We start from the raw sequence: 25,566 nt of genomic DNA, 5'->3' as shown, positions 1-25,566 counted from the left end.
TCTGGAAAACTAATTACTCATTGTACTAGTTCTAGTACAATTACAAGTACATCATTACTCAGGTCACTGAAGTCTATCCTCTTCAGGACATAAATGAGGGTTGATGCCATTTTCCAAAGTTGACAAACACATTCGACAAGCTTCGATAATGGTCCATTTCAATAAATTATAATGATGCCAAAGGTTTTATTTCAATTCAAAAAGGTAAACTCAAAGAAATGCACTGCACACTGAAATATTTCATGTTTCTTTTTATACATGTACAATTTTGATGATTATAGATTACAACAAATGACAACTCCAAATGCACCCTCTCTAGAAACAAAAATATAACCTAAAACAGTGGTGCCTTCAGTTTTTTACCCCAAGATATAGTTTTCAAGCGGCCAGACTCACTCGATCGACAGGGGTGGGGGTGGGGGTTTGGTGATGCTTTTTTTTTTTTTTAAATAGAATGACCAAGTCACAAAGATCTATCCACTATAAAAATGCAAAACATATTTCTTTTAAAGTACATTGAGGATTCTATATGTAAATGTATTTTTGTGTGCCTTGTATAACCAGGAGCCAACATTGCACAACACAACATATTTAACTAAAAACTTTTTTTGTAACTCCCTGAATTCATGTGGCGGCACGGTGGATCAGCTGGAAAAGTGTTGGGCTCACAGCTTTGAAGACCCGGGTTCAATACCGGCCTCACCTGTGTGCGGTTTGCATGTTCTCCCCGTGGCTGTGTGGGTTTTCTCTCGGCACTGTGGTTTCCTCCCACATCGCAAGAACATGCAGCATTAATTGGACACTCTAAATTTCCCCTAGGTGTGATTGTGAGTGTAGCTGTTTGTCTCTAAGTGCCCTGCGATTGGCTGGTAATCAGTTCAGCCTCCTTTTCCTGCCCATTGACAGCTGGGATATGTTCCAGCAGTCCCCGTGACCCTTGTGAGGATAAGCAGCAAAGAAAATGGATGGTTGGAAGCACTAAAAGCTTTCCCACACAGAAATTTTCCATTGTTTGTTGTCAGTGTGACATGTCAAATCCCCTTCAGAAGTTTTATCATCTCTTCATCAGTGGGGAGAGTACGACATCATGTTGTCACTCATAGTGGAGCTCAGAGGCCGTCTGCTGGTGACCCTTCACAGTGCCCCAGATTTGCAGATTTTTTTCACTTGGGCCACATTTGTGTGAAGTTGAGGGCATTTTGTTCACGGAAGCTTCCCATTAACTGAAAGACATTCATTTCTTTTTAATGGGGAAAATGGCTTTGATATACTGGACAAGCAAATAGAGTCATACTCACTGCTTTAACAAGCGTCATTTTTTCAAGATCACAAATACATTTGGCAGTCTACTTCCCCATATTCCAATCAATTATTTGATTATTTGATTTTGACATCACCTAAACATTGGACAAAATGCATACAGTGTTCAAAGTATGGGTCTTTATGGTGTATATTTTTTATTGTTGTTGTTTTTGTTGTTATCCAAAATATAACTCGGACAAAATTTGGCTGAAAACCAAATATTTCATCACTATCGGACTCTAAAATTATGACTGCATCTATCTTGCTGCCCCCCCCTCCACTTCCCGCAGACATCGTTCATGATTCCAGATCTATTATTATTATTAATTATTATTATTATTATTATTATTATTAAGTGTCTATATAAGCCTTTTAAAGTTTCAACATTTGCCCACAGGAGGCAAAGATGAAATATATGAACAGGAAGATACAATAATAGCTGGTCCACAAAATACAAGAATGTATATTTTTGTAAGTCAACAACATATCAGCGACATCCCACATTGAGGATTCAAAACATTCGGTCCAAATTAAGCAAGATTTAGCAAAGCCCGATTGTCCTTACGCTATCATCGGAAGAAGGGACAGGAGATGTATTACTCATGATCCTCTATGGCACAAATATATTAAGCAACAGCCACCCACTCGAGAAGACCATCCATTCATTTTCCAAGCAGCTTATCCTCAACAAGGGTCACAGCAGTGCCGGAGCCTGCCCCAGCTAACATTGGGCAAAAGGCAGATGAGACTGTGCACTGGTTGCCAGAGAGTTCCAAGTAACATTGCAACACCACCACTGAGTGGGGAACAAACCCCACACTGCCCACATCAAAGTCAGGTGTGTGTACCACTACACCACCAGGGACCATATGAGAAGGGGCTATCTTACGGCATCAGGTCATGTGATTGTGATTCAGTGCGTTTTCATGTATTCGAAGAGCTTCTCTAACAGGGAACAAACCATAAGCGTCTCATTGTTAGTGTAGTGTACAGTATCACCACCTCTCATGCAGAAGATTGGGGGTTGATTCCCTTACGGGGAGGTAAGTAAAGTTAACTTTTGCTTATCATGCGGTTCTTATTTGCAGAAAGCAAGTAGAGCAGGTTTGTTTCCAAATGGGGACCTCATGCATCTTGGGCAAATATCACAACTACTGTAGTACACAACTGAAACTTGCTTGCGTGATATCTGTCAGCAGGACCATCAAACCGCCTCATTAGTCCGGATTGCCTATGGGTTCACATGCAGTTACAAGTGGGCAGGTGTGCAAAACAAAACAGCTGAACACTGAAACGTTGTAGGGCAGCACGATGGTGCAATTCGTTAGGCTGTTGGTATCAGAGTTCTTGGGACCGAGGTTCAAAGTAGGAGCAGTCGTTATATTTGCTTAATACGTGTGAGGTTCATGCTAGGAAAAAGGGCAGCTCAGCTTGCAGAAGAAGAGCCCCACAAAAAGCAAAAGATAGCATTATTTAATTCCCCGTCAGGAAATGAAACCCTGGTCTTCCGCGTGACAGGCGGAGATACTGTCCACCATACTAAAAACAAACTGGACACAAAAACAACTGGAAATTGGACACTAAATTACTCCCCGATGTGATTGTGAGTGTGGCTCTTTGTCTCTATGTGCCCTGTGATTGGCTGGCGACCAGTTCAGGGTGTACCCTGCCTCTTGCCCGTTGACAACTGGGATAGGCTCCAGCACTCCCGCGACCTTTGCGAGGATAAGCGGCAAAGAAAATGGATGGATGTATGCTCATATTTTCCTCCAAACACGTATGCAATGTATATATATATATATATATATAAAAAGTGTCCCCAAAAATGTATTCACACTTTAGATAATTGTAAACTTGATGTTTATCAAAATTAAAATCATTTTTAACATGTAAAATAATTTACAAATATCATTATTTGAAGTGTATGTAAATTTTTTTGGACACCCTGTATTTTTAAAACTGATGCTCCAGTTAATATTTCCTGTCCTAAAGTGCTCAGCTGAGGTTAATGAAGGTGATTGATGAAATGGCAACCATCACTAATTAGGACACAGGTGTTGGGCACTTGTCCTCCACTCCGATTGGTCCTCAGAGCTCCTCAGTCTGGTTCTTCATTCTCATCATGACGACTAACCTATTTGCAGTTCTGCTGTGGTGCGCCGCAGCGCTTTCCGGTCTGCTCGCGGCGCCATCTTGGCCGGCAGTAACCTATGACAAGGAAAACGTGACAGCGGCTGCGCCTTTTGGTGTCCGACACATCAATGGAATGCACAAGCATGGATTCAGGTTCAAGCTGCAGGAGGTCCAGAGGAGCAAATATCAACAGGTTGGCACTTTTCAAGTTTTCATGCTAGTTAATAGTTGTCACCCTCCTCCTTTTTAAAAGAAAAACAATAGAAACTAGTGATGCTGATGATGAAGGCTCATGCAGGCTCTGATTACTTCAGCAGTTTTGTTCGTGAGAGAGTTCCTTTCTTGATGCTTCATGTGGATCTCACCATCTGCTGGCCATGTGTATAATGACCTTGTGTGATGCATTGAATTATGACATCTGCTAAACAAAACATTTAAGTGTAAATTCCCAAAAAATATTGACATCTTCCTGTCTATAAGATTCCAGAACAATGTTAAGTATACCCCCCCCCCACCCCCCAAAAAATACACACATTCTAAGTCAATATTTCAAGGAGTTTTGAATAGAATTTCACGGGTTCATATAGTGGCTGTATCCCAAGACATGAACGTCTTGAATTTGTTCCTCAAATCTTGTAAATGTCACTTCCTATATTTGCAGTGGTCGTGGAACCCAGCTGGGAAAGCGAGGCTTCAGATATAATTTCTGGCCCCTCTCCCTAATGAAGCAAGTCTTGATGCGCTCTTTGCATTAAGGCCCCTCAATTTATTCGACATGTCTTGAAGGGCAGCTCATCACTAGTAGCCAAATCATGATGTCCGTATTGCCCCAAGTTGTTTCCTCTGGATGACCCGACAGCTGTGAAGGCTGTGCATGACTCTGTGGTCAAGTTCAACCGGGAGAGTCAACACCAGAACTATTTCACCCTGATGGAAGTGGCTCATGTGACAATGGGGGTAATATTTCATTTATTTTTACCCTCTTCTCCCCCATTTTTGCTTACTCTGTTACATAATTTGTAACTCTTTCCATCTCAGTCTGTTCCATCCATTGGCACGGTTACCTTGCTGAAGTTTGCCCTGGTTGAGACCACGTGTCCCGGAGGCGCCAGGAATACTTTTGTGCCCTGCACGCCTCACTGTCCGGACAGAGACTGCCACACTAAACTACAGTAACATCACTAGGACAAACCTTCTCTGTGTCATTTGCGTTGCCTGCACGACAGAAATCACATGTACAGTATGCCGTGATGAGGGCTCCGCGAGCCAGACATTGCTCGCGAGCCATAGGTTCCCGACCCCTGACCTAAGGTATGTTGTGCATTTTGGAGAAAATTTAAGACATTAAAGTACATCAACATTTTGTCCTCGACTTTGAAAGTTAATACGCTTGCAACAAGTGAACCAACCTGATCTTTGTAGCGCAATTTGAGGCTGCAGATTGAACATAGCGTCCAGTAGAGGTGGCTTCTTCTCCTCTTTTGGGCCTCAAAGGTCATCCTCCCACTCCTGTCCTTCTTGCACACATTTTCACACAGCAATCACACTACTTTCACTTCCGCGCTTAGTCTGACAGTTGCAAAACTCCACTTTCCTTTCCAATAAATGTAATTGACCTGCAGTTCTTGTTTACCCAATTCCAAAAACAATTTGGTGTAGTCTGGATCAGGTCCTGGGGATTCTTTTGTACCTAATGGTGACATGTGAATTATTTCGGTACTGCATGTAGCCTCCCAGTCGGACCTTCCCGTGAGCTACTTTTATTACATTTTCAACGCCACATTCCTTTTCAGGCAAATCCAGCGACCAATAATAATGTGCCCCATTTTCTTGAATTTGGATGTTAGCTTCCATTCGCCCCTGTTTAGTAACTGCGATGTTAATCTCTAATTGTGTCAATGCATCACGACCTAATAAATTGAGCGGGCACCGTGGCTGTAGAACTGCTTCCACATTCGCCTTTTTATTTGGGTCATCGTGACTCCGCAACTCAATAGTACGGGACAAAACTAAGGGTTGAACTAAACCATGAGCTCCGCGTGTACATTTTTTTTTCGGCTTGGTTTAACTGTAGCGGGGGTCCCATTTTCCTAAAACGGTCACATCAGCGCCCGTATCAACTAGGAAAAGTGTTGGTTTTCCCTGGACTAGTAAAGTTAATTCTGGCTTCATCATGGGTTCAGTCTGACGCATTAAATAATTTGAGGTCGAACATGTTTAGTGTCTTCCTCAACATTTTCATCATTGTCGCTATCGGAGGAGTCCAGAGGGTGGGTAACCAATCTGCGGTCCGTGGCCCCTCTGGAGTCGGGGCCTAGTAATTCATCATCAGATGAATCGTCAACATGGCGTCGACTAGGCTTGGCCTTATAATAGCGAGGACCATGACTATCTTTGCCGCAGTTAAGACACTTGCCTTCTCGAAACCACTTTTGCTTTTTGGGTGATAATTTGGACACATCAAATGTAGGTTTTTTTTGTTACTCCCGTCATGTGCTCCCTCTTGTGTCACAAAAATTTCCTGTAAAGGTTTTTTTTTTTTTTTTTTTTAATGTATATAATTTTACAAAAATACAGTGTAAAAAAAAAAAAACACAGTATGCACAGACAAAAGTGTAAAAAAAAAAAAAAAAAAACACATCACAAATAATTCACTTTCTTTTCAAAAACTCTTCTAAGGGTCTCCATATATCCTCAAATTCCTGAGCTTTTCCTCTCATAATATACGTGAGTCTTTCCAGTGCGACACAAGATGCCATTTCCAAGATCCATATTTTTATTGGAGGAACGTCCAATTTTTTTTCCAAAATAATGCAATTGTTCTCCTGGCATGCAGGAGACTAACGTCTATAAGCGTGGCCTTCTTTTTATTAGCAGCAAAATCCTTGGGATATATACCTAAGATACACAGTGTTGCGCAATGAGGAATCTGAATTCCAACTATTGTAGAAATTGTCTGAACAATAGATTTTCAATAATCTTTGACTTTCCAACAATTCCATAAACAATGGTATAAAGTACCCTTGTCATTAGAGCACTTTCTACACGTATGGAATGTCAGGGGTCCACTGAAGTTTAACAGGAGTCACATAAATCTTCAGCCATTTATATTGTAATAGCCTCATTCTAGTATTTTTTTTTTTTTTTTTTTTTTTTTTTTGTGCTTGAAGGCATGTTCCCAATCAATTACTTCAATATTTTCTTTATCTAGTTTCCATGCCTCTAATCTATTTTTACTTGATTCTGTATCATGTGAGACTAGAGATTTATAGAGCATAGATATCTGTTTACATCCATCCAAACCTGACTGGACAATATCTTCTAAACTGGACAAAGGGGTTCATACATTATGCTTTTGATTTGTGCTGACAGTGTTTTAACAGTAGATATTTGGAAAAAATGCTTATTGGGAATAGAGAATTTCACCATTTACATAAAGGTCACCTATTGATTTTATACCATTATTTGCCCATAATTTAAAACCTCCATCTGCTCCTTCAGCTTTAAAAGTCACATTACCCCATATGGGAGAGAAGCGTGAAAGTAAAGTAGTGTCCCCCTATATGTTTGTATGGTTCAAACCAGATATCTATAGTATTTTTCAAAAATGGATTCTATGTCTGCCATTTTAATACTCTATTCTCAGCAGAATATAGATAATACTTTAATAGAAGGTGTGGTACTGTTGCTTGCTCTATTTTTACCCAAGAGGGTGATGTTGAAAAATAATACATAGGTGAGCGTAGTTGAGCAGACCAGTAATACCATTTTAAAGTTTGGAAATTGTAACCCTCCAGTTTCATAAGGCATATAAAGCAACCGTAGTCGTAATCTGTCTTTTTTATTATTCCAAATAAAATTCAGGAGCATTCTGTTGAGTCTAGTGAAAAATATGTCAGGTAATGGAAGAGGTATGTTTTGAAAAGAATATATAAAAATGTCGGCAAAACGGTCATTTTAACTGTTTATACGTCCCAACATTGAAATTGGCATAATCGTCTACCTGTCTAGTAACTGTTGTACCTCCAAGATTAAAGGGTCATAATTAACCTGAACGATAGTAACGTCAGGGGAAATTTTGACTCCCAAATAAGTAAATCCATCTCTCGCGTTCAAAAAAAGGAGTCTCAACCACATGATTAAATCTATCTTCAATACTTAAAAATAAAATGGATGACTTTGTATCATTAATCACATAAACTGAGAAACTACCACACTTTTTAATTTGCTCCAATAAATTTGGAAGGCTCGTGGATAACTTAGTCAAAAAGAGAATTATGTCATCAGCATAAAGAGAGATTCTGTCATCTTGATCAGCAATTTGGATGCCCGTCAAGCCTCTATCCATACGAATGGACATGGCCAGGGGTTCTAAGGCTAAAATGAAGAACATTGGGGAAAGAGGACAGCCCTGGCGTGTGGATCTTTCCAAAACAATTGGTTTAGAAGAAATACTGTTAGTGATAATACTAGCAGTAGGGTTTGGATATAAAAGTAACCATTTAAGAAAATTGCCAAATCCAAACCGTGGGAGAACATCAAATAAAATTGACTATTCAATTCTGTCAAAGGCCTGACGTGCATCCAACGACAGCAGTGCTGTGTCTTTATACTCTGCCTTTTCATGTAATATATTCAAAACTCTTTGAATATTGTGAAATCCATTTTTTTTTTTTTTTTTTTTTTTTTTTTTAACAAAACCGTTTTGATCATTATGTATTAAACTTTCCTGTAAAGTTAACGTTTACAACAGGACGTTTTTTGGGTTTTTTTTTTTTTTTTTTGCTTGACCCGTTCATAATTTCTCGTATAATTTATTTTTTCAGTTATGACTGACTTTCTCTGGCCCTATTAAGAAGGGCCTTACAATAAATGCACTGTTTACAGTGGGTATTGTCTTTTCTCTTCTGCCAGTCTTTAATAGATAATTTACTGAGAAGTTTGTCCAATTCCTCAGTTGTCTACATTTCCAGAAAATCCATACTTTTTCTGGCACTTTTTGGTGAATTTTGTTGTTCCCTTGGAATCAATTTCAGCTAAATGACATTGTTCATTTACTTCAACATGGGAAAGTGGACAGTTGGAATTTTTGGTCAACATTGCCGCCATTTCTGATGGTCTTATTTCTTACAAGCGTCTAGATATGGTTCCTCAGTTTTGAGAAAAATTCAAAGTGCCTGACTTTGGTTTGAATATCAAGCTTCTACTCCCAATTCGGAGCGGGTATTACCTGGGTGTTTTAACTCACGACCCTCAGTCAGTTTTAGATTTCTCAAACTTTGGACATCCACTCTGTACACATTCACTCTCACAGTCTGATCAATTTCTGTGTCCTGAAACTAAAAGTTTACTACTTTTCCAAGTGTTGTACAAACTAGGAAATATACTAGTCTTTGGACTAGATATTCGGTACTATTTTTCAAAGTGTAATGCAAACAATGACCTGTGACAACTGTTGGTTGAGACACATGCAATTCATAGGATGAAGTTTGTGTTCTCCTGGCGGAAGATGTCCGAGGGGTGGCCTCGTGGAAAGGAGGCCTTCCCAGGTCTCCTGGAGACTCGGACGGTGCACCGATTTCAGTCGTTGTCGATCATCCGCTGAAAAGAAAACGTTGTCATCCGGCTCGAAGGACCAAGTTTTAGAATGTCAGAGATGTTCCTAGGAAAAACAGCTAAGACAAGCCTGAGGACTGTAGAGTGTGAACTCAAACCAACCAAGATTGTCTTTCTCGCGAGGGACAGATGGAAGACACCTTTTGTGAGTGCGCGTCCTCAGACTGCCAAAGTGGTAGTCCCTGTCTTCTCTTTTTTTTTTTTTTATTGCATTCTCAGGTCAAAGGATTACATGGTTACACACAGTGAAAATGTTGACACAGATGGCTACACCAACAGCACATAAACACTAAGGTACATGTTTCTTCAAGGCTGTAAGAATGTCCTGATAAACCCACAAGAGAAAAAGCATGGCATTGTTTAAAGACATGTTTATGGCATTTGGGTGTATCCTCTTGCGGTAGAAGGGTCTGATCTCCTCCCAGTGTTGGGGAGTATCTGCTTAAGATCAGAAGGGGGGCATTGCCTCCCAGGTGTCACTGGGTCACACTTCAAGACACGCACGCAGCTCACAAAGAGAACAATTTAGACTAAGACTAACAGACACAAACTCATGATAAAACGATACAAACAGCAACTATAGGAGTAATGATATACTTTTATCATGATAGCTAACATAGTAATAACTTCCTTATCAGGAAGCAATTTGGAGAGATGGCTGTGGAGTTTTTGACCAACTTGTTCAACAGTACTAGTGTGAGAAAAGATGCCTGAATGGAGGAAAGTGTACTAGTTCCCATTTTTAAGAACAAAGGCGATGTTCAGAGCTATTATAGAGGAATTAAGTTGATGAGCCTCACAATGATGTTATGGGAAAGAGTAGTGGAGGCTAGCCTCAGGACAGAAGTAAGTATCTGGGAGCAACAGTATGGTTTCATACCTAGAAAGAGTACCACAGATGCATTATTTGCCTTGAGGATGCTAGTGGAAAAGTACAGAGAAGGTCAGAAGGAGCGACATTGTGTCTTTGTGGATCTAAAGAAAGCCTATGACAGAGTACCAAGAGAGGAACTGTGATACTGCATGCGTAAGTCTGGTGTGGCGGAGAAGTATGTTAAAAGAGTACAGGACATGTATGATGCCAGCAGACCAATGGTGAGGTGTGACAGAAGAATTTAAGGTGGAGGTGGGACTGCATCAGGGATCAGCTCTGAGCCCCTTCCTGTCTGCAGTGCTAATGGATAGGCTGACGGATGAGGTTAGACTGGAATCCCCTTGGACCATGATGTTCACAGATGATATTGTGATATGCAGTGAAAGCAGGGAGCATGCAGAGGAACAATTAGAAAGATGGAGACATGCACTGGAAAGGAGAGGAATGAAGATTAGCCGAAGTAAAACAGAATATATGTGCGTGAATGAGAAAAATGGAGGGGGAAGAGTGAGGCTACAGGGAGAAGAGATGGCGAGGGTGGACGACTTCAAATATTTAGGGTCAACAATCCAGAGCAATGGTGAGTGTGGTAAGGAAGTGAAGAAACGGGTCCAAGCAGGTTGTGACAGAAGAGTATCTGCTCGGATGAAGGGCAAAGTTTACAAAACAGTGGTGAGGCCGGCCATGATGTACAGATTACAGACGGTGGCACTGAAGAAACAACAGGAAGCAGAACTGGAGGTAGCAGAAATTAAGATGTTGAGGTTCTCACTCGGAGTGAGCAGGTTGGATAGGATTAGAAATGAGCTCATTAGAGGGACAGCCAAAGTTGGATGTTTTGGAGACAAGATTCGAGAGAGCAGACTTCGATGGGTTGGACATGTTCATAGGCGAGAGAGTGAATCTATTGGTAGAAGGGTGCTGAGGATGGAGCTCCCAGGCACAAAAGCGAGAGGAAGACCAAAGAGAAGGTTTATGGATGTGGTGAGGGAAGACATGAGGGCAGTTGGCGTTAAGGAGGAAGATCCAGGAGATGGGCTAAGGTGGAAAAAGATGGCAAGCTATGGCAATCTAACTGGACAAGCCGAAAGGAAATGAAGAAGATCAAAGTCAACAAAAGGAAAAATGTAATAATAAGACTTAGACGGATGCCGAGGATGGAGCAGCCAGGCAAAAGAGCGAGAAGACGACCAAAGAAAAGGTTGATGGATGTGGAGAGGGAGGGGTGAGGACAGTGGGTGTTAGAGAAGATGCAGGATATAGACTTAGATGGAAAAAGATGACACACTTTGGCGAGCCCTACCGGGACAAGCCGAAAGGAAAAGAAGAAGACTAAATGCTCAAAATAGAATTAAATGGGGTGGATGGTTCTGTGGACTGAACTGACATGGGTCTTTGACCTGTGAATGTTGGTGAATGGGAACAGATTTTTAAAAAATGTTTTCATTATATCCACAAGTGTGCATGTACAAGCTGCATAACCATGGAAACAACAGAAGTAAGTTTTTGTATGGAGCTCGTGCATGTGACGTCACCATTTTCACGGTGCCATATTGCCGGTCAAAAACAGCTGGTTGACAGTGTGGGAGACATTAAACTGGAGCAGAATATTCACAATGCCCGAGACTTGTGCTGTTTGTTGTTACAACAGGCGAGACAGGTATTCAAAGATATCATTATATGGAATACAAAGTGAAAAGACGAGAAAAGATCGAAGGATTTCGGCAATTAAACGTGATGGATGGTGCCCAACCAAATACACATGACTGTTTAGTAATCACTTCATTTCAGGGTGGAATTATTCTTCTCAATCTCAAATTCAAATTAAAAAAAATTTGAGAATGAGTTACAAAAAAATAACGACTGAGTCCTCTCCAATGTACACAGAAGTGTGTTGTAGCCACACGTTAAACATCAGTAAACCTCTCCCTGACAGACTTTTTTTTTTTAAATATGCATTGTTCTTAAATGAAATCCAATGCGTATTTACAAAAAGAAACTAAACAGTCACAAAGAGGTTAACGTAGGTTAACGTGTGGCCGCAACACGCTTCCGTGTGCATGGGCTGAAGCCTATCTCAGCAGTTAAGTTTATTCTTTTAAAATACGCATTGGACTGATTTGAGAACAATGTATATTTAAAAAAGTCCATCACAGAGAGGTTTACCGAAGTTTTCACGTGTAGTTGCAACACGCTTAGTGTACGGAGGAGGCGACTCGCTGTCTTTTTTTTTTTTTTTCCCCAGTTAATGAATGTGAGTTTGTGTAAAACCAAGGGTCATTTATTTAAATATTGGTATTTGTATTGGAAAAATCTGAGTGGCTCCATCGCTATGTGGGATTTATTCTTGACTGAGAACAGATCCAGCAACTAAGTATTTGTATGCGTCCAGACTTTTATACGCATCCAAACTCTTTCGTGTAAATCTCAACGACTTACTCACCAGATACATGTGTATATCCAGTTGTCCAAAACAAGGGGAAGCGAATTAACAGTGCAATTTCTTGTCAGCTAAAACATCCACTTCGTCATTTAAAATGGGTCCTCAAGTGTCTCTCATTTTTCCACGTACCTTCATTTATTTTTACCTTCTAAATGTTAAATGGTATCCGACAAAACTCTGGGTGTCGTGCAATAGGACACATTTTCGTGCCGTCTCCAACCGACTTAGCAGTGAAGAATGCTTTGCTAGACCGGCAATATGGCCAGTCATGTGATTTTGGTGACGTAGGTGCATGAGCTCTATGGGTTGTTTTCAAGTGATGTCACCCGTTGTGCTGCCTTGAACGGCGACCATTTTCGAGCCCTGAGCTCCGTTACTCATACATAGGCAAGGTGGACGACATTATGTTTTTAACTGCATTTATTGAAGACGGGACCGGCAGCACATAAAGCCCAGACTGACTGTTAGGCTACCTGGCATACACACATCATGGGACTCAGGATAGTGTAACAAAGGCACAGTATTCTGCCCTTGACCTTTTACTCTATGTGACAGAAATCATGAAGGAAATCCGAGCAAACTTTATAGCGGAAATCCTGCTCAGTTGATCCTCGACAACCTTACTAGGTTCCATCTTTTTGTCGACAGTTGCTTAGTTTTACTTCCCTGGTTGACAACGACCTTTGGAATATAAAAATACTACCTCTTTGTTTGCCCAGATTCAGCGTGGCTAATACAGCCCCAAACTACGTATGTGTGGCCCATATTATCAGACGAAAGGCACTTGCTTCCCTTGCTTCAGACACACAAAATGGCAGACAAGGGACTCCTGGGGCTGTGGTGACATCTTCGGAAACCTATCCATTGCTGTATTAGATTACTGCCATCAAATATAAGACCATTAGTTAGTTCTGGCAGTAACTATACCTCACTAGCATAAATAAGTGAACAAAGATGCCTTATTTTGTATAAATATACAAGTACTTTTAAGCAGTTAAGTGCACATAGTAAATGAACAGGTCATTTAAATAGTCATTGAACACAAATTAACAACTCAGACAATCGAGAACATTCTCCTCTCAGACAAAGCCTAAACATTTTATTTGTTGTTGGTGCATGTTTGTTTTAACCCGAGGCAACCCAAGACATCCAATTCCAATTAAATTTTCATACACTCAAATAATAAGCGTCAAAGATATCACATTCGGAAAAGTTGACGAATTTACTTCCAGTTTAGATAATGGGACACATGTGACCCAGTGGGCCTTAACTACCAAAAAAACAATGCATTTAATGCAGACACATGCGAGACGTTTGAGAGTAACTGTGGTGCGTGGTGAGCCCTTCATTACACTGGGTCATATGTTGACCCCATGGATTCCCTAGGGTTAAGCACACTTGTCAATCCTTACCAGTCGGTGGCGGAAAGAAAGACTTTACTTCAGCCTTAATTTCTGCTGAGAAAACTTTTGATCTCAAGCAGGTCTTTTTGTTAGCAAGGTAAGCTAAGCTATGCCGAGAAGCTTCAATGTGCACTAGACGACTCCAACCGGACACGAAGATTGCACGAATTATGTTTTAGTCCATGAAAGTCGTGATCAGGGGCGTCCCGTGTCGAGGATTCACAATATTCGGTCCAAATTCAGGAAGATTTACGAAAACCGATCGAGCCTACAACCACACCGCGTGAAGGAAAAAGAAATATAACGCCTCGGATCTCTTGCGCCACAAATATTTAAGGCGACAGATCACCGCTGCTGCCCCTTCAAGATAAAAGCTCTTCTTTCGACTCCGGGTGGAGGTGCTGCAATAAAAAGAAAGGAAGTCAGTCAACCCACAGCATTTTCAAAATTGAACAACACTTGACCAAACACGAACTCAGGCGGCGGTGGTGAGAGAACTAAATCATTACCACAAGACCCTAACCCTATCAAGACGGTCTTGAAACATTTATTTGCTTGGTAATCTACGCCACAGAATTTACAGTTACATCAACATAAACCAATGACTTAAATAAGTGTTAAATCATCAATTTAGTGCAGAATTGACATGACTACACAGTACAGTACGTGCCTAAACATCAACAAGGACGGTATATATCCGGTAATCCACTTCTCTAAAGACTCTGAACTGATAGACAGATGGATGCCGATTGTGTTCCATTATTATGCCCACTCCCTCCCCAGATAAATGCAGAGGGGTTGCGTCAGGAAGAGCATCCGTCGTAAAAATTGCCAAACAAATGTGAGGGTTCATCCATTGGCTGGCAACCAGTTCAGGGTGTACCCCGCCTCCTCTTGCCGTTGACAGCTGGGATAGGCTCCAGCACACCCGCGACCGTTGTGAGGATTAGCAGCTAAGAAAATGGATGGATGGATTTTTGTGACATGACAGTGTTATTAAGTAATGCATTCTGTTATTGTAGAGCTAGATCCCAAATTCACAGCCAGGCACTTGGATTTTGTCAAGATTAACCACGATCTTGTGGCAACCGTCACCTTGCAGATTGAACGCTTGTGTCCCACTTCCAGGTTAGAATTTGCCTCGAAAAAGGGGCACCACTTTCTTTTTTGAAAATGGGTTACGTTAAGGAAAAAGGAAGGAAACCCCATTTATTAATCAGTCTCAATTAATCAGAAGGTTGCTACACGTTAAATAGTCAAAGTTTTTCGTTCCGTTGAGAGAAAGCCACGCTCCAACTGATGCTTTATTTGTTGTGACGCCCTGGAGGCCGAAGAGCGGATATAATATTGAAAAGGGGCAGCTGGCTTGAATTCAGTACACTGGAATGGGTGTTCTGTCGCTTTAAATATTACTGGCCCAGGCAATCATGGGTAATAATTCTTCCTTTCTCGCCCTACGGTAGGAGATTTGATCGACTTCAGCACATCTTTTACAGAATGTTGTGAAACTTAGACGCGGGACGCCCCTGATCACTACTTTAGTGGACTAAAATATCATTCGCGCACTCTTCGTGTCGGGTTGGTGTCGTCTCGTGCACGTTGAAGCTTCTCGGCATAGTTTCTTTGTTTAGCTTGCTAACAACGAGATGCGTTTATGATCCCCACTTACCTCAGCAAAAATCAAGCCTGAAATAAAGTCTTCTTCTTTCCGCCACCAGCTAGTAAGGTAAGACAAAGCTGACACTTAAGTGCTTAAAAAACACACCATCAACTAAAATCTATCGGTTTTGTCCGGGAGTAAAATAATCTCCATTTTCTGAGTTGTTGTTATTATCATCGTAATCTGGATTCTGAATCCGGCGGCGCGGTGGACGACTGGTTACTACACAATTCTGAGGAATGGAGTTAAAATTCCTTTAACACAATCAAACATTTTGGTGGCGATCAGCAAGTAAAAAAAAAAAAAAAAAAAAGAAAAGAAAAAAAAAACAATCCGATCACAAGATGAAGCAATGACTATATTTAAATCACATGATCATTTACTACATACACTTGTGGACGTAGTTGCTGAAAATATACAATTGTAATGAATGATGCATCTTTGTTTATCTCTTTGTGCAGTTTATTCTATTTATCTACTGTCTTTCCTAGAGTAAAGGTGGGAAAAGAGCTGTCTTTATGTCTCTTTTACAATACACAATTACGTTTTAGTCTTTCCTTTTGTTGACTTTGATCTTCTTCATTTCCTTTCGGCTTGTCTCATTAGATCACCACAGCTTGTCATCTTTTTCCATCTTAGCCTATCTCATGCTCTAACACCCACTGTCATGCCTTCCCTCACAACGTCCATCAACCTTTGATGCTTTGCCATTTTCACTAAGGCGTACAAAAAAAACTTGTTCCGATTTCCCAACTGACCCTAAAAATTAACACTAATATTTTTACACCATGTAATAAATATATCTGCGGCGTGGTTCTCCATGGAAGCACAGAGTTAAGTCGGGTGTTTAACAGCAGCCATGGCGGGGGAAAGCGTGGCCGTGCCACTTCGTCGTGCGCGCTGCTGCACTTCGCTGCATCCTGATTACGTAGTGTCTTTAAGCCTTGTTTTTCATGCCACCTGTTGCCAGATCGTTGTGTGTACAGGGAGTCCTCGCTCTACGACAGAGTTGTGTCCCTGCACTAGAGACAACCCAAATTTTGGCGTAAATGAGATTTCACCTTTAAAGTCAAAATTTACTATGGCAGCTGGGATTGGTGCCAGCACTCCCGTAACCCTCATGAGGATAGGTGGCTTAGAAAATGGGTGGGTGGTGGTACTTTGTATAAAAAGACTGAAGTGCATGAAAAATAAGATGCTGTACTTAACATGACTGCGACAGGTGAATGACAAAGAATGAGGGAAGGCTGTGCTTAGCTAATGCTAGCGGTAAATTCTTCCTCAGTGTAGTTGCCTTTTTGTTTTTTCAAAGTTAGGAAAATATGCCGTGCCTTTTCCCTTCATGAACAGTAGGCCGATATTAAGCCTACGTTGATTCTGATCCTCCATCTATAACTAATATTTCCATCAATGCAATGATTGAACAACTTTGCTTCTTTTTTTTCTTTATGAGGTTAAAATTTGCTTTGCGGTCACTGTATGTGTCATAGGTGCCAAACCCTTCACAGTTGCTAAAATACAGGCTTTGTCCTGAAAAATAATCGCTACGAACGTCCGACTGAAGCACAAATCTTGACAAATGTTCGTTACTATTACTCCTTTATCCGACCCCCCCCCCACCTTTTCCATTTAGATTCGTTTTAATGGCAATTGCTTTTCTTTCGGCTGGACCTTCCATCTATTTTCTTAGTCGCTGATCCTCATGAGGGTCACGGGAGTGCTGGAGTGTCTACGGGCAGGATGTGGAGTACACTCTGAACTGGTTGTCAGCCAATCGCAGGGGACATAGAGACACACAGCCACACTCGCAATCACACCTGGGGGCAATTTAGAGTGTCCAATTAATGTTGCATGTTTTTGGGATGTAGGAGGAAACCAGAGTGGTCAGAGAAAACCCACGCAGGCACAGGGAGAACGTGCAAACTCCAAACAGAGAGGGCTGGGATTGAACCCGGGTCCTCAGAACTGTGAGGGCAACCCTTTCCACCTGCCTCACCGTGCTGCTCGGCTGGACCAGCAGCTTTCTTTTTCTGGGCCATAATGTGTAAAAAGCTGGATGAAAAAGGCAAATATAATCACAACGCACAAACACAGATAAGCAATATGGACAAGTGAAGCAGAAATACGATGGCGCTTGGGTCAAAATGACTGACGAGACACGGGCGTCGTAAAGTCGAAATGTTGTAGGTCTAGACCGTTTTAACCTGAGTACTCCATGGATACTCATGTGTGTTCACGAGCGTAAGATAGCGAAACTACTTCGTCCCATGTCATCGCGTTACTATTTTTTATTTTTTTTAAAGATGTTTAGTTTAAATTGCACGGTAATTGGTTATGTTTTAGCTGGACCAGCATTGCAAAAGAATCCAGCTTTCTTCTTTTGGGCCATGATGTGTTAAAAAGTGGTGGGAAAAAGACAAAATATACTCTTTGCGCACAAACACAGAGAAGCAATATGCATGAGCTAAGCAGAAACACTGGTACTGGGGACAAAATGGCAGACGAGACACAGGCGTTGTGAAGTCGAAACATTTTAGGTCGAGACCGTTTTGACCCGAGGACTCACTGGATGTGTGTATTTGTGTTCACGAGAGTCAGCTAGCGTAGCTGCTTCGTCTCATGTCGTAGCGTTTCTGAGCCATATCAAGTCAAGTTACATTTTCATGTTTTGCCATATCTGATTTTTGACATTGTTTCATGTTTTTGGGACCAGTCCCTTTTTTCCTTGTGAGTTTTGTACCATCGCCCTGTTGGCCTGCCTTCCCCCTTTACGACCACTGCCTGGCATTAAACCTTCCGAATATCCACGCTTACGTCTCAGCTTCCTGCATCTGGGTTCTACCCTCCACCGAGTTCATCACAAACTCAGGTTTATTTATCATCTCTGCTAAGATTCTGGTCTTTGGCAATGCGAGATGCATGAATTTTGATCGCGTTATGGATGAGAGCGTGAATTAAGGAGAACTGACTAGAAAATGGCAGCACTATGTATTGAAGATGGAGTGAAGATATTTTGTAAAAAAAACTACCTACTGATTATAGTTCTGAAATGTAGGAAGCCACAAAAATATTTTTGGGCCAAACGTACTGTTTTACAGGCAATGTCCAAATCTGAATATATTAAGATGTTTTGATTTTCACTTGGTTTTCTCATCCCTCGTATGTAGTGCAGAAAGTGTTGTGAACATTGTGTGGAGATGTGTGCAAGAACGACTGGAGAGTACAAGGAAAAACTTCGTGGATCAAAAAAGGAGGAGGAGCCTCAACGTCACCTACTTGACGCTGTGTTCAATCTGCAGCCTCGAATTGTCCTACGGAGAGCAGGTTGGTTCATTTGTTGCATGCATTATAATTTAAATGATATTCTTATTTACAGGCCCTGTTTGATGCAGTTTCCATCCATCGATTCATTTTCTTTTGCTCCTTATGCTCATGAGGGTCACGGGGAGTGCTGGAGCCTATCCCAGCTGTCAACGGGCAGGTGGCGGGGCACGCTGAATTGGTTGCCAGCCAATCACTGCACATGGTGACAAACAGCCGCACTCAGAATCACACCTTGGGCCAATTTAGGGTGCCCAAATTAATGTTGCATGTTTCTGGGATACGGAAGGAAATTGGAGTGGGTGGAGAAAACCCACGCAGGCACGGGGAGAACATGCAAACTCCACACAGATGGGCCAAGATTGAACCCTGGACCTCAGAACTATTAGGCCAATGCTCTGTGATGCATTTTAAATAACACTATTATATAGTCCACTCTTTGCCCAAAGTCAGATGAGATGGGCTCCAGCATTCCTGCAACCCTTGTGAGAACAAGTGGGCATGGACTGTTTGTGCGCTCTTGCCCAGTTAGAGTTTACAGTTTGTGGGCCCACTAATTTTTTTTTTTTTCATACTTGTAACACCTGTAACATTTTGAGCATAGATGTCATCATGTGTTTTAGCATCTATGTAATATACCACATGATGGCAATCATGAGACAATAAGGAACATTTACATTTCACATCTGTAAGCAGAAGATGCTTTCATCACCCACCATGCTGCCTGTGCAGGCAGGTCATTACTGACGATGTTGTACACTTTCACGGTGTCACGTCAAAACTAAAATTATCACACAATAGCATAACTAGCAAGTAATAAAACAGATAAAAGAATGACTCGAGAAATAATTGACACAAAACATGCACTTTAAATACTGTTTTCATCATCCCAGCATGCTTTGTGTCACTGAGCAGGTCCTTAGTGCCGCAAAGAATGCTGGGTGGGTCTGTATTCTTCTGCTTTCAGATGTAAAAAGCAATTCTTCCTCTCTGCTTTGTGAGCGCCATCTCATGGTACCTTACATACACACTAAAACGTGCTTGCATACATGGTAACAGTCTAACCAGTGTGCTCAAGTGTACTTTGTTGGACAAAACAATTGTGCACAAAAGGAACGCTGTACATTTTGAAGAAAATGTTAAGACTTTTAAGTTGATTTTATGGTTACAAAAATATGGTACATATCTTACATGTAAGGAACACAACCCTTGCGAATCGTGCAGCCACATCCCATGTGTGTGTCTAATATATATATATATATATATATATATATATATATATATATATATATATGGCGGCACAGTGTCTCAGCTGTAAAGCATTGGCCTCACAGTTCTGAGAACCTGGGTTCAATCCCATCCCAGCCTGAGTAGAGTTTGCATGTTCTCCCCGTGCCTGCGCGGGTTTTCTCTGTGCACTCTGGTTTCCTCCTACATCCCAAAAACATGCAACATTAATTGGACACTCTAAATTTCCCCTTGGTGTGATTGTGAGTGCGGTTGTTTGTCTGGATGTGCCCTGAGATTGACTGGAAACCTGTTAAGGGTGTACCATGCCTTCTACCCTCATGAGGATAAGCGGCTGCGAAAAAGGATGGAGAAATATATACATACACGCGCACACACCTACGAACACACACACAGTATGTGGCTGCAGTTTTGAGGACAAAAATCTCTCGCTAAAGGGTAACATGTTTTTCCCAATTTTCTCCTCATCATACAGCCGGGGCAATCCATGCTGCCAAGGTAACGTTTGAGTTTACTCAATAAAACCCCATAATCATAAAAAACAGGACGCCGTGGTGTCAGAATACAAGTTTTCAATCCAGTAGTCTTAACAATGTGCAAGCGTGAAAGAACAAAATTTGTCTTCTATTCAGAACCGAGCATTACAGTACATATCTGTCTGACGTGTCGTCTGCCCCACTCTGCTGCTTTTTTTTTTTTTTTTTTTTTTTAACTTTCATGTCCGTCAGGTATTTACAGTTTTATCTCAAAAGACATGCAAGAAGGCATGCAAGAATGAAAATAAATGGCATTCATTCATGACACGGATTTTTTTGTGAATTTTTTTTCAATGTTGCTTTTTTTTTCCCCAATCAAGTCAGCCTGTTAACTCAAGCAAACATTATATGACAGAAGTGATGAGTGCTAACTTATTGTAATTAAATTACTTTATTGAAATAAAATTACTTCACCCACAACAAAACTTAAAAGCATGTTCTGACAGAATGTTGCATGCATTTGTTGATCTTGATGTTTAAAGATCTGCGCATGGTCCCTTTCACGGATGTTAAATGGTGGAGTGGAATGCAGTGCAGCTGGGTGGGTGCGTGGTGTGGTGTGTATTTTGAATCTTTGCCGAGCCTGCACTTGTTTTCTACTGGGGCAGAACGTCCCTTGTAATTAGTGAGCGATTCTAATCCACCCCATACTGATGTTGCGTGTTTACACACAACCATTAGTGCTAGCTTACTAGGCTACATTACGTAGTGTTGCCTGCTGGCTAGGAATAATAAAAGTACATGAACATACTTCAAGCAAGATTTACACACACTTGTTGAAGTCACCACGGTAATTTTGGACTTTACTAAATAAAACCCAAATGATTGTAAAGATTGGCGTGCAGTGGTAGTGGACTCGAAACCAGCTGACAAAAAAAATTAATACCACAAAGAGGGACTATGGAACTAAACTGGAAAAACACCTTGATGCTAATTACTCCAAATCAATATGGGGTGGATTATAATCGCTCACTAAGTACAAGGGATGGTCTCCCCCAGTAGAAACAAGTGCGGGCTCGGCAAAGATTCAAAATACACACCACACCACGCACCCACCCAGCTGCACTGCCTTCCACTCCACAATTTAACATCCGTGAAAGGGACCATGCGCAGATCTTTAAACATCAAGATCAACAAAGCGCCGGGCCTAGACCTTGTGTCGCCATTGTGCCGCAAAGTCTGCGCAGACCAACTTGCTCATGTCTTCACACAGATCTTCAACAGGCCTTGAACTGTGTGTAGTACCAACCAGGTTCATATACTCCACCATTATACTGGTCCCCAAAAAAGCAGCAGTCTCAGGTCTTAATGACTGCAGGCCTGTTGCTTTGACATCTGTGGTCATGAAGTCCTTTGAATGCCTTGTACCTCTAGAGCGCCACCGGTCCCAAGCTGGACGCACTGCAGCTCAAGCTAACAGGTCTGCGGATGATCCCGTCAACATGGGTCTACACTTCATCCATGAACATCTCGGTAGTGAGGGAACCTATGCAAGGATCCTGTTCGTGGACTTTAGGTCTGCATTTCACACCATCATCCATGACATCCTCTCCTCCAAACTTCTCCATCTCAGCGTCTCGCTTGCAGTCTCCCTGTGGATCTACAACTTCCTGACGGACAGGACACAGCAGGTGAGGTTGGGGCACTCCACCTCATCCACGTGCACTATCAGCACCGGGGTACTCCAAGGATGTGTCCTCTTCCCTCTCCTCTTCTCGCTCTACACGAACGACTACACCTCGAGGCACCCAACTGTCAAACTCCTGAAGTTCGCAGATGACACCACAGTCCTTGGCCTCATCAAAGATGGTGATGAGTTTGCGTATCGATAGGAAATGGCAAGACTGGAGCTTTGGTGTGGCCAAGACAACCTGACATTGAACATTCTAAAGACTGTAGAGATGATTGACTTCAGAAGGCATCCCTCACCCCATCTGCCCCTGATGCTATCCATCTATCCCATGTCAACCATTGAGACCTTAAAGGTCTTGGGAATTACAGGAAATTACAGTGCTCTAGCCTCAAAAAAGCCCAGCAAAGGATGGACTTCTTGCACTTCTGAGGAAGTATGGCCTGTCACAAGAACTACTGACACAGTTCTCCACAGCGGTCATCTAATCAGTACAGTGGACCTCCATCACAGTCTGGTTTGGGGCCGCAGAGGAACTGCAAAAAACAATCAAAATTGCTGAACAAATTATCGGCATTGCTCTAACCGCTATTGAAGACTTGCATGCAACTCCAACTAGGTCCACAGTAGGCAGGATCGTTTTGGACTCTCTACATCCGGGCCACATGCTCTTCCAGCTCCTTCCTTTGGGTAGGTGCTACCGATCAATGCAAGTCAAAAGGAGCAAGCATTCAGTTTTTTTTCCCCTTCTGGTAATTACATCATTAAATTATTGATCACCGAATTACTATTTTCTGTCTTGTTCCGTTGTTGAGACACACCCTCATATTGAGCTGATGAATTAGTAGGAGTAATATATTCTGTAGACTATCACATGACTTGTCACTTCAAACTGCTCCCTTTGCACAAATGTCATTGCAGCTTAAAGGGATCCTGTCATGAAATGGATGATTTTTAGTATGTTATTAATGAAAAAACGTCAGCCAATATGGGCCCATGTGTTTTTTCACCACAAAACATGATTTTGACGTGTGCAGCTTTTTGTAACTCTTGCCATGAAAATCCTCTCGAGGGATTTGTTTTGGAGGAGAAGCAGGAAGTGACGTAACGGACAGCGGCGACCCCAAATGGACTCGTTTGTTTCCATTAGTTTTACCTCCGGGAAGGTAGCTCGTTGTTCCTTCGTGTTAGCCAAAATGCCGGTTCGTTGCATTGCTGGACATTGCTTGAACACTCGGGAGAATGGATTCACCCTTCATAAGTTTGCAAGAGACCCGGTTCGTTGTGAAAAATGGATTGCATGGGTGCAGAGGACAGGAGCTTCGTGAGTTCCAATGATCAGGTAGGCAGTAATGCGCCCCGGCTCGACGATGTTCAACAAGTACTGCGGCAGCTTTGAGCATCCCCCTAAAAGCAGCACGGCTCTGCTCCATTATATGCCACCACGGCGCAGAAAATCAACCACACCAGCTGAGGCGCCACGTTCGGTGGTCACTGCTTCTGCGAAGGCTTCGTGTCGGGCTTTGCGGATGGGGGCGGTCCTGAAGAACCCAGCCGAAAATGCCTCACTCAGCCACGTGTATGCAGAAAGCGCCCCGGCTCGACTGTGTTGCTCAGTACTGCGACGTCTGAACATCCCCATAAGCAGGACGGCTCGCCTCTGTCATAAACCACACTGGCCGGATGTCTCATTTCCGCCGCGGAAGTGGATCGGACGGGGATGCGGTTTGGCGGTGATATATGCTCGAAACAATTGTGATATTGCCCCAAGGGCTCGAAACAATAGTGTAATATTGCCCCAGTAACTTCACTCGGTTGTGTGGTGCTCTCCTTTTCGAAAAGAGCTTCCGTGTCAGAAGGGGCACATTTGTCTCCCATAGTTATGGTGCACCGTGTGTTTTCATTGGTGAATGTCTGGGTGACATCATGGACGGAGGATGCAGCCAATATGGCGACCACTTGGATATCGGAGAATGACACGCTCTCCGCTCACATTTATTTTTTCGTATAGACATTGAAGTGAATAATGTTGTAAGTATTTTTCATGACAATATCTATTTTAGAATGTTAATAGGGATGACACCCGGGCTTTAAGCAGTAAGTGCTGTTTTTGTAAAGATGTTATTAATTTTTTTTTTTTACCACAGGCTCTAAAGAAGTGAGTTATACGATATAAGTGTACAATATTTAAATAAGGCATGATCTTGAAAACTTCTAAACCTGAAGCCCGTCTTTATTTCTAGAATATAAACACGTGTAACGGCTTTAAGAAATCCCAAACAAAGAAGCTTCTAAGAGGAATCAGCTTGAATCATTTACTGGATATCACGCTCATCACCAGAAGTTGGTCCGTTATGGAAGTAAATATGTGTATTTTTCATTACAATATCTATTTTAGAATGTTTATCGGGATGACACTTCGGCTTTAACATAATGTGGGCCGTTGACACACTCTAAACTGTTCTAAAAGAAAACTACATCCTGCACTTCTGTAACTGAATGTCCCTTGTTCTTTGTTCTTGTTAATTTGTTTGTTCTATGTTCTGAATGTCGTACCAGGGTGGCACCGACTACCTGAGACAAATTCCTTGTGTGTTGTTGCACACGCAATAACGCTGATTCTGATTCTATTGCACCACTTTCAAACCAAAATGCAGGATGTTTATGTTTGGTGGAATCCAGCACCATTTTCTTCCTTTCGGATCCTGAATTTCTTTCGTAACTGGAGACAAAAGTTTTCTGGGGAGGCTTTTTTAAATCTGAATCATTCGTGAGTACAGACTTTCGTAAGTAAAGATACCACAGAAATGGAGGCAAGTTTTCAAGTGCAATTAATGGTGTTGAAAATGACTGATAGTTTCATTGTATTGAGCAAAAAATAAGACTGTTTGAAGATGAATTATGGCCCATGTGAAGTCCTTCCCCATTTCTGTTATGGAATTTTTCTACTGCTGGCTAAGACCAAGCCAAGTTGTCCTCCATCACTATGTAAGTTACTCTATTCATGGCTATCGGTCGCAATTGTGAGTTACTTAATAATAATAACAGCCCATACTACTACAGTGTGCAGTTACATTTGAAGTTAAATCTTCTTCTTCTTTTCCTTTCGGCTTGTCCCATTAGGGGTCGCCACAGCGTGTCATCTTTTTCCATCTAAGCCTATCTCCTGCATCTTCGTCTCTAACCCCAACTGCCCTCATGTCTTCCCTCACCACATCCATAAACCTTCTCTTTGGTCTTCCTCTCGCCCTTCTGCCTGGCAGCTCCATCCTCAGCACCCTACCACCAATATACTCACTCTCTCGCCTCTGAACATGTCCAAACCATCCAAGTCTGCTCTCTCGAATCTTGTCTCCAAAACATCCAACTTTGGCTGTCCCTCTAATGAGCTCATTTCTAA

The 25,566-nt window shown here is 41.9% G+C and overlaps 1 protein-coding gene and 1 long non-coding RNA gene across 11 annotated transcripts in view; one reads left to right on the top strand and one right to left on the bottom strand.

Moving 5' to 3' along the window:
- Positions 1-3,357: 3,357 nt before the first annotated feature.
- The window catches only part of LOC133493799 (gastrula zinc finger protein XlCGF57.1-like), a 28,020-nt gene continuing 5,811 nt past the window's right edge, over positions 3,358-25,566 (top strand). Inside the window, exons 1-4 of one of the 10 annotated variants that reach the window (XM_061807612.1) lie at positions 3,358-3,628; positions 18,599-18,755; positions 21,911-22,009; positions 22,110-23,106. In XM_061807612.1, coding sequence (XP_061663596.1) covers positions 3,425-3,628; positions 18,599-18,755; positions 21,911-22,009; positions 22,110-22,150 — 501 coding nt within the window. In that variant the 5' untranslated portion in view covers positions 3,358-3,424 and the 3' untranslated portion in view covers positions 22,151-23,106. Of the gene's footprint in view, positions 3,629-4,096; positions 4,393-4,473; positions 4,801-14,652; positions 14,900-15,005; positions 15,498-18,144; positions 18,301-18,598; positions 18,756-21,910; positions 23,107-25,566 lie in introns of those variants that run through there. The other 9 variants (XM_061807611.1, XM_061807607.1, XM_061807610.1 and 6 more) reach the window with 9 other exon arrangements.
- Positions 12,771-14,275, bottom strand: LOC133493850 (uncharacterized). Its single transcript, XR_009793202.1, has 2 exons — positions 13,781-14,275; positions 12,771-13,248 (listed from the first exon to the last, which is right to left on the bottom strand). It is a non-coding gene; the product is annotated as an uncharacterized LOC133493850 (long non-coding RNA).

The sequence above is a fragment of the Syngnathoides biaculeatus genome, chromosome 20 (assembly GCF_019802595.1).
Source record: "Syngnathoides biaculeatus isolate LvHL_M chromosome 20, ASM1980259v1, whole genome shotgun sequence".
Classification (NCBI taxonomy): domain Eukaryota; kingdom Metazoa; phylum Chordata; class Actinopteri; order Syngnathiformes; family Syngnathidae; genus Syngnathoides; species Syngnathoides biaculeatus.
The sequence above is the reverse complement of the archived record's forward strand: the minus strand, read 5'-3'. Positions and strand labels throughout refer to the sequence as shown.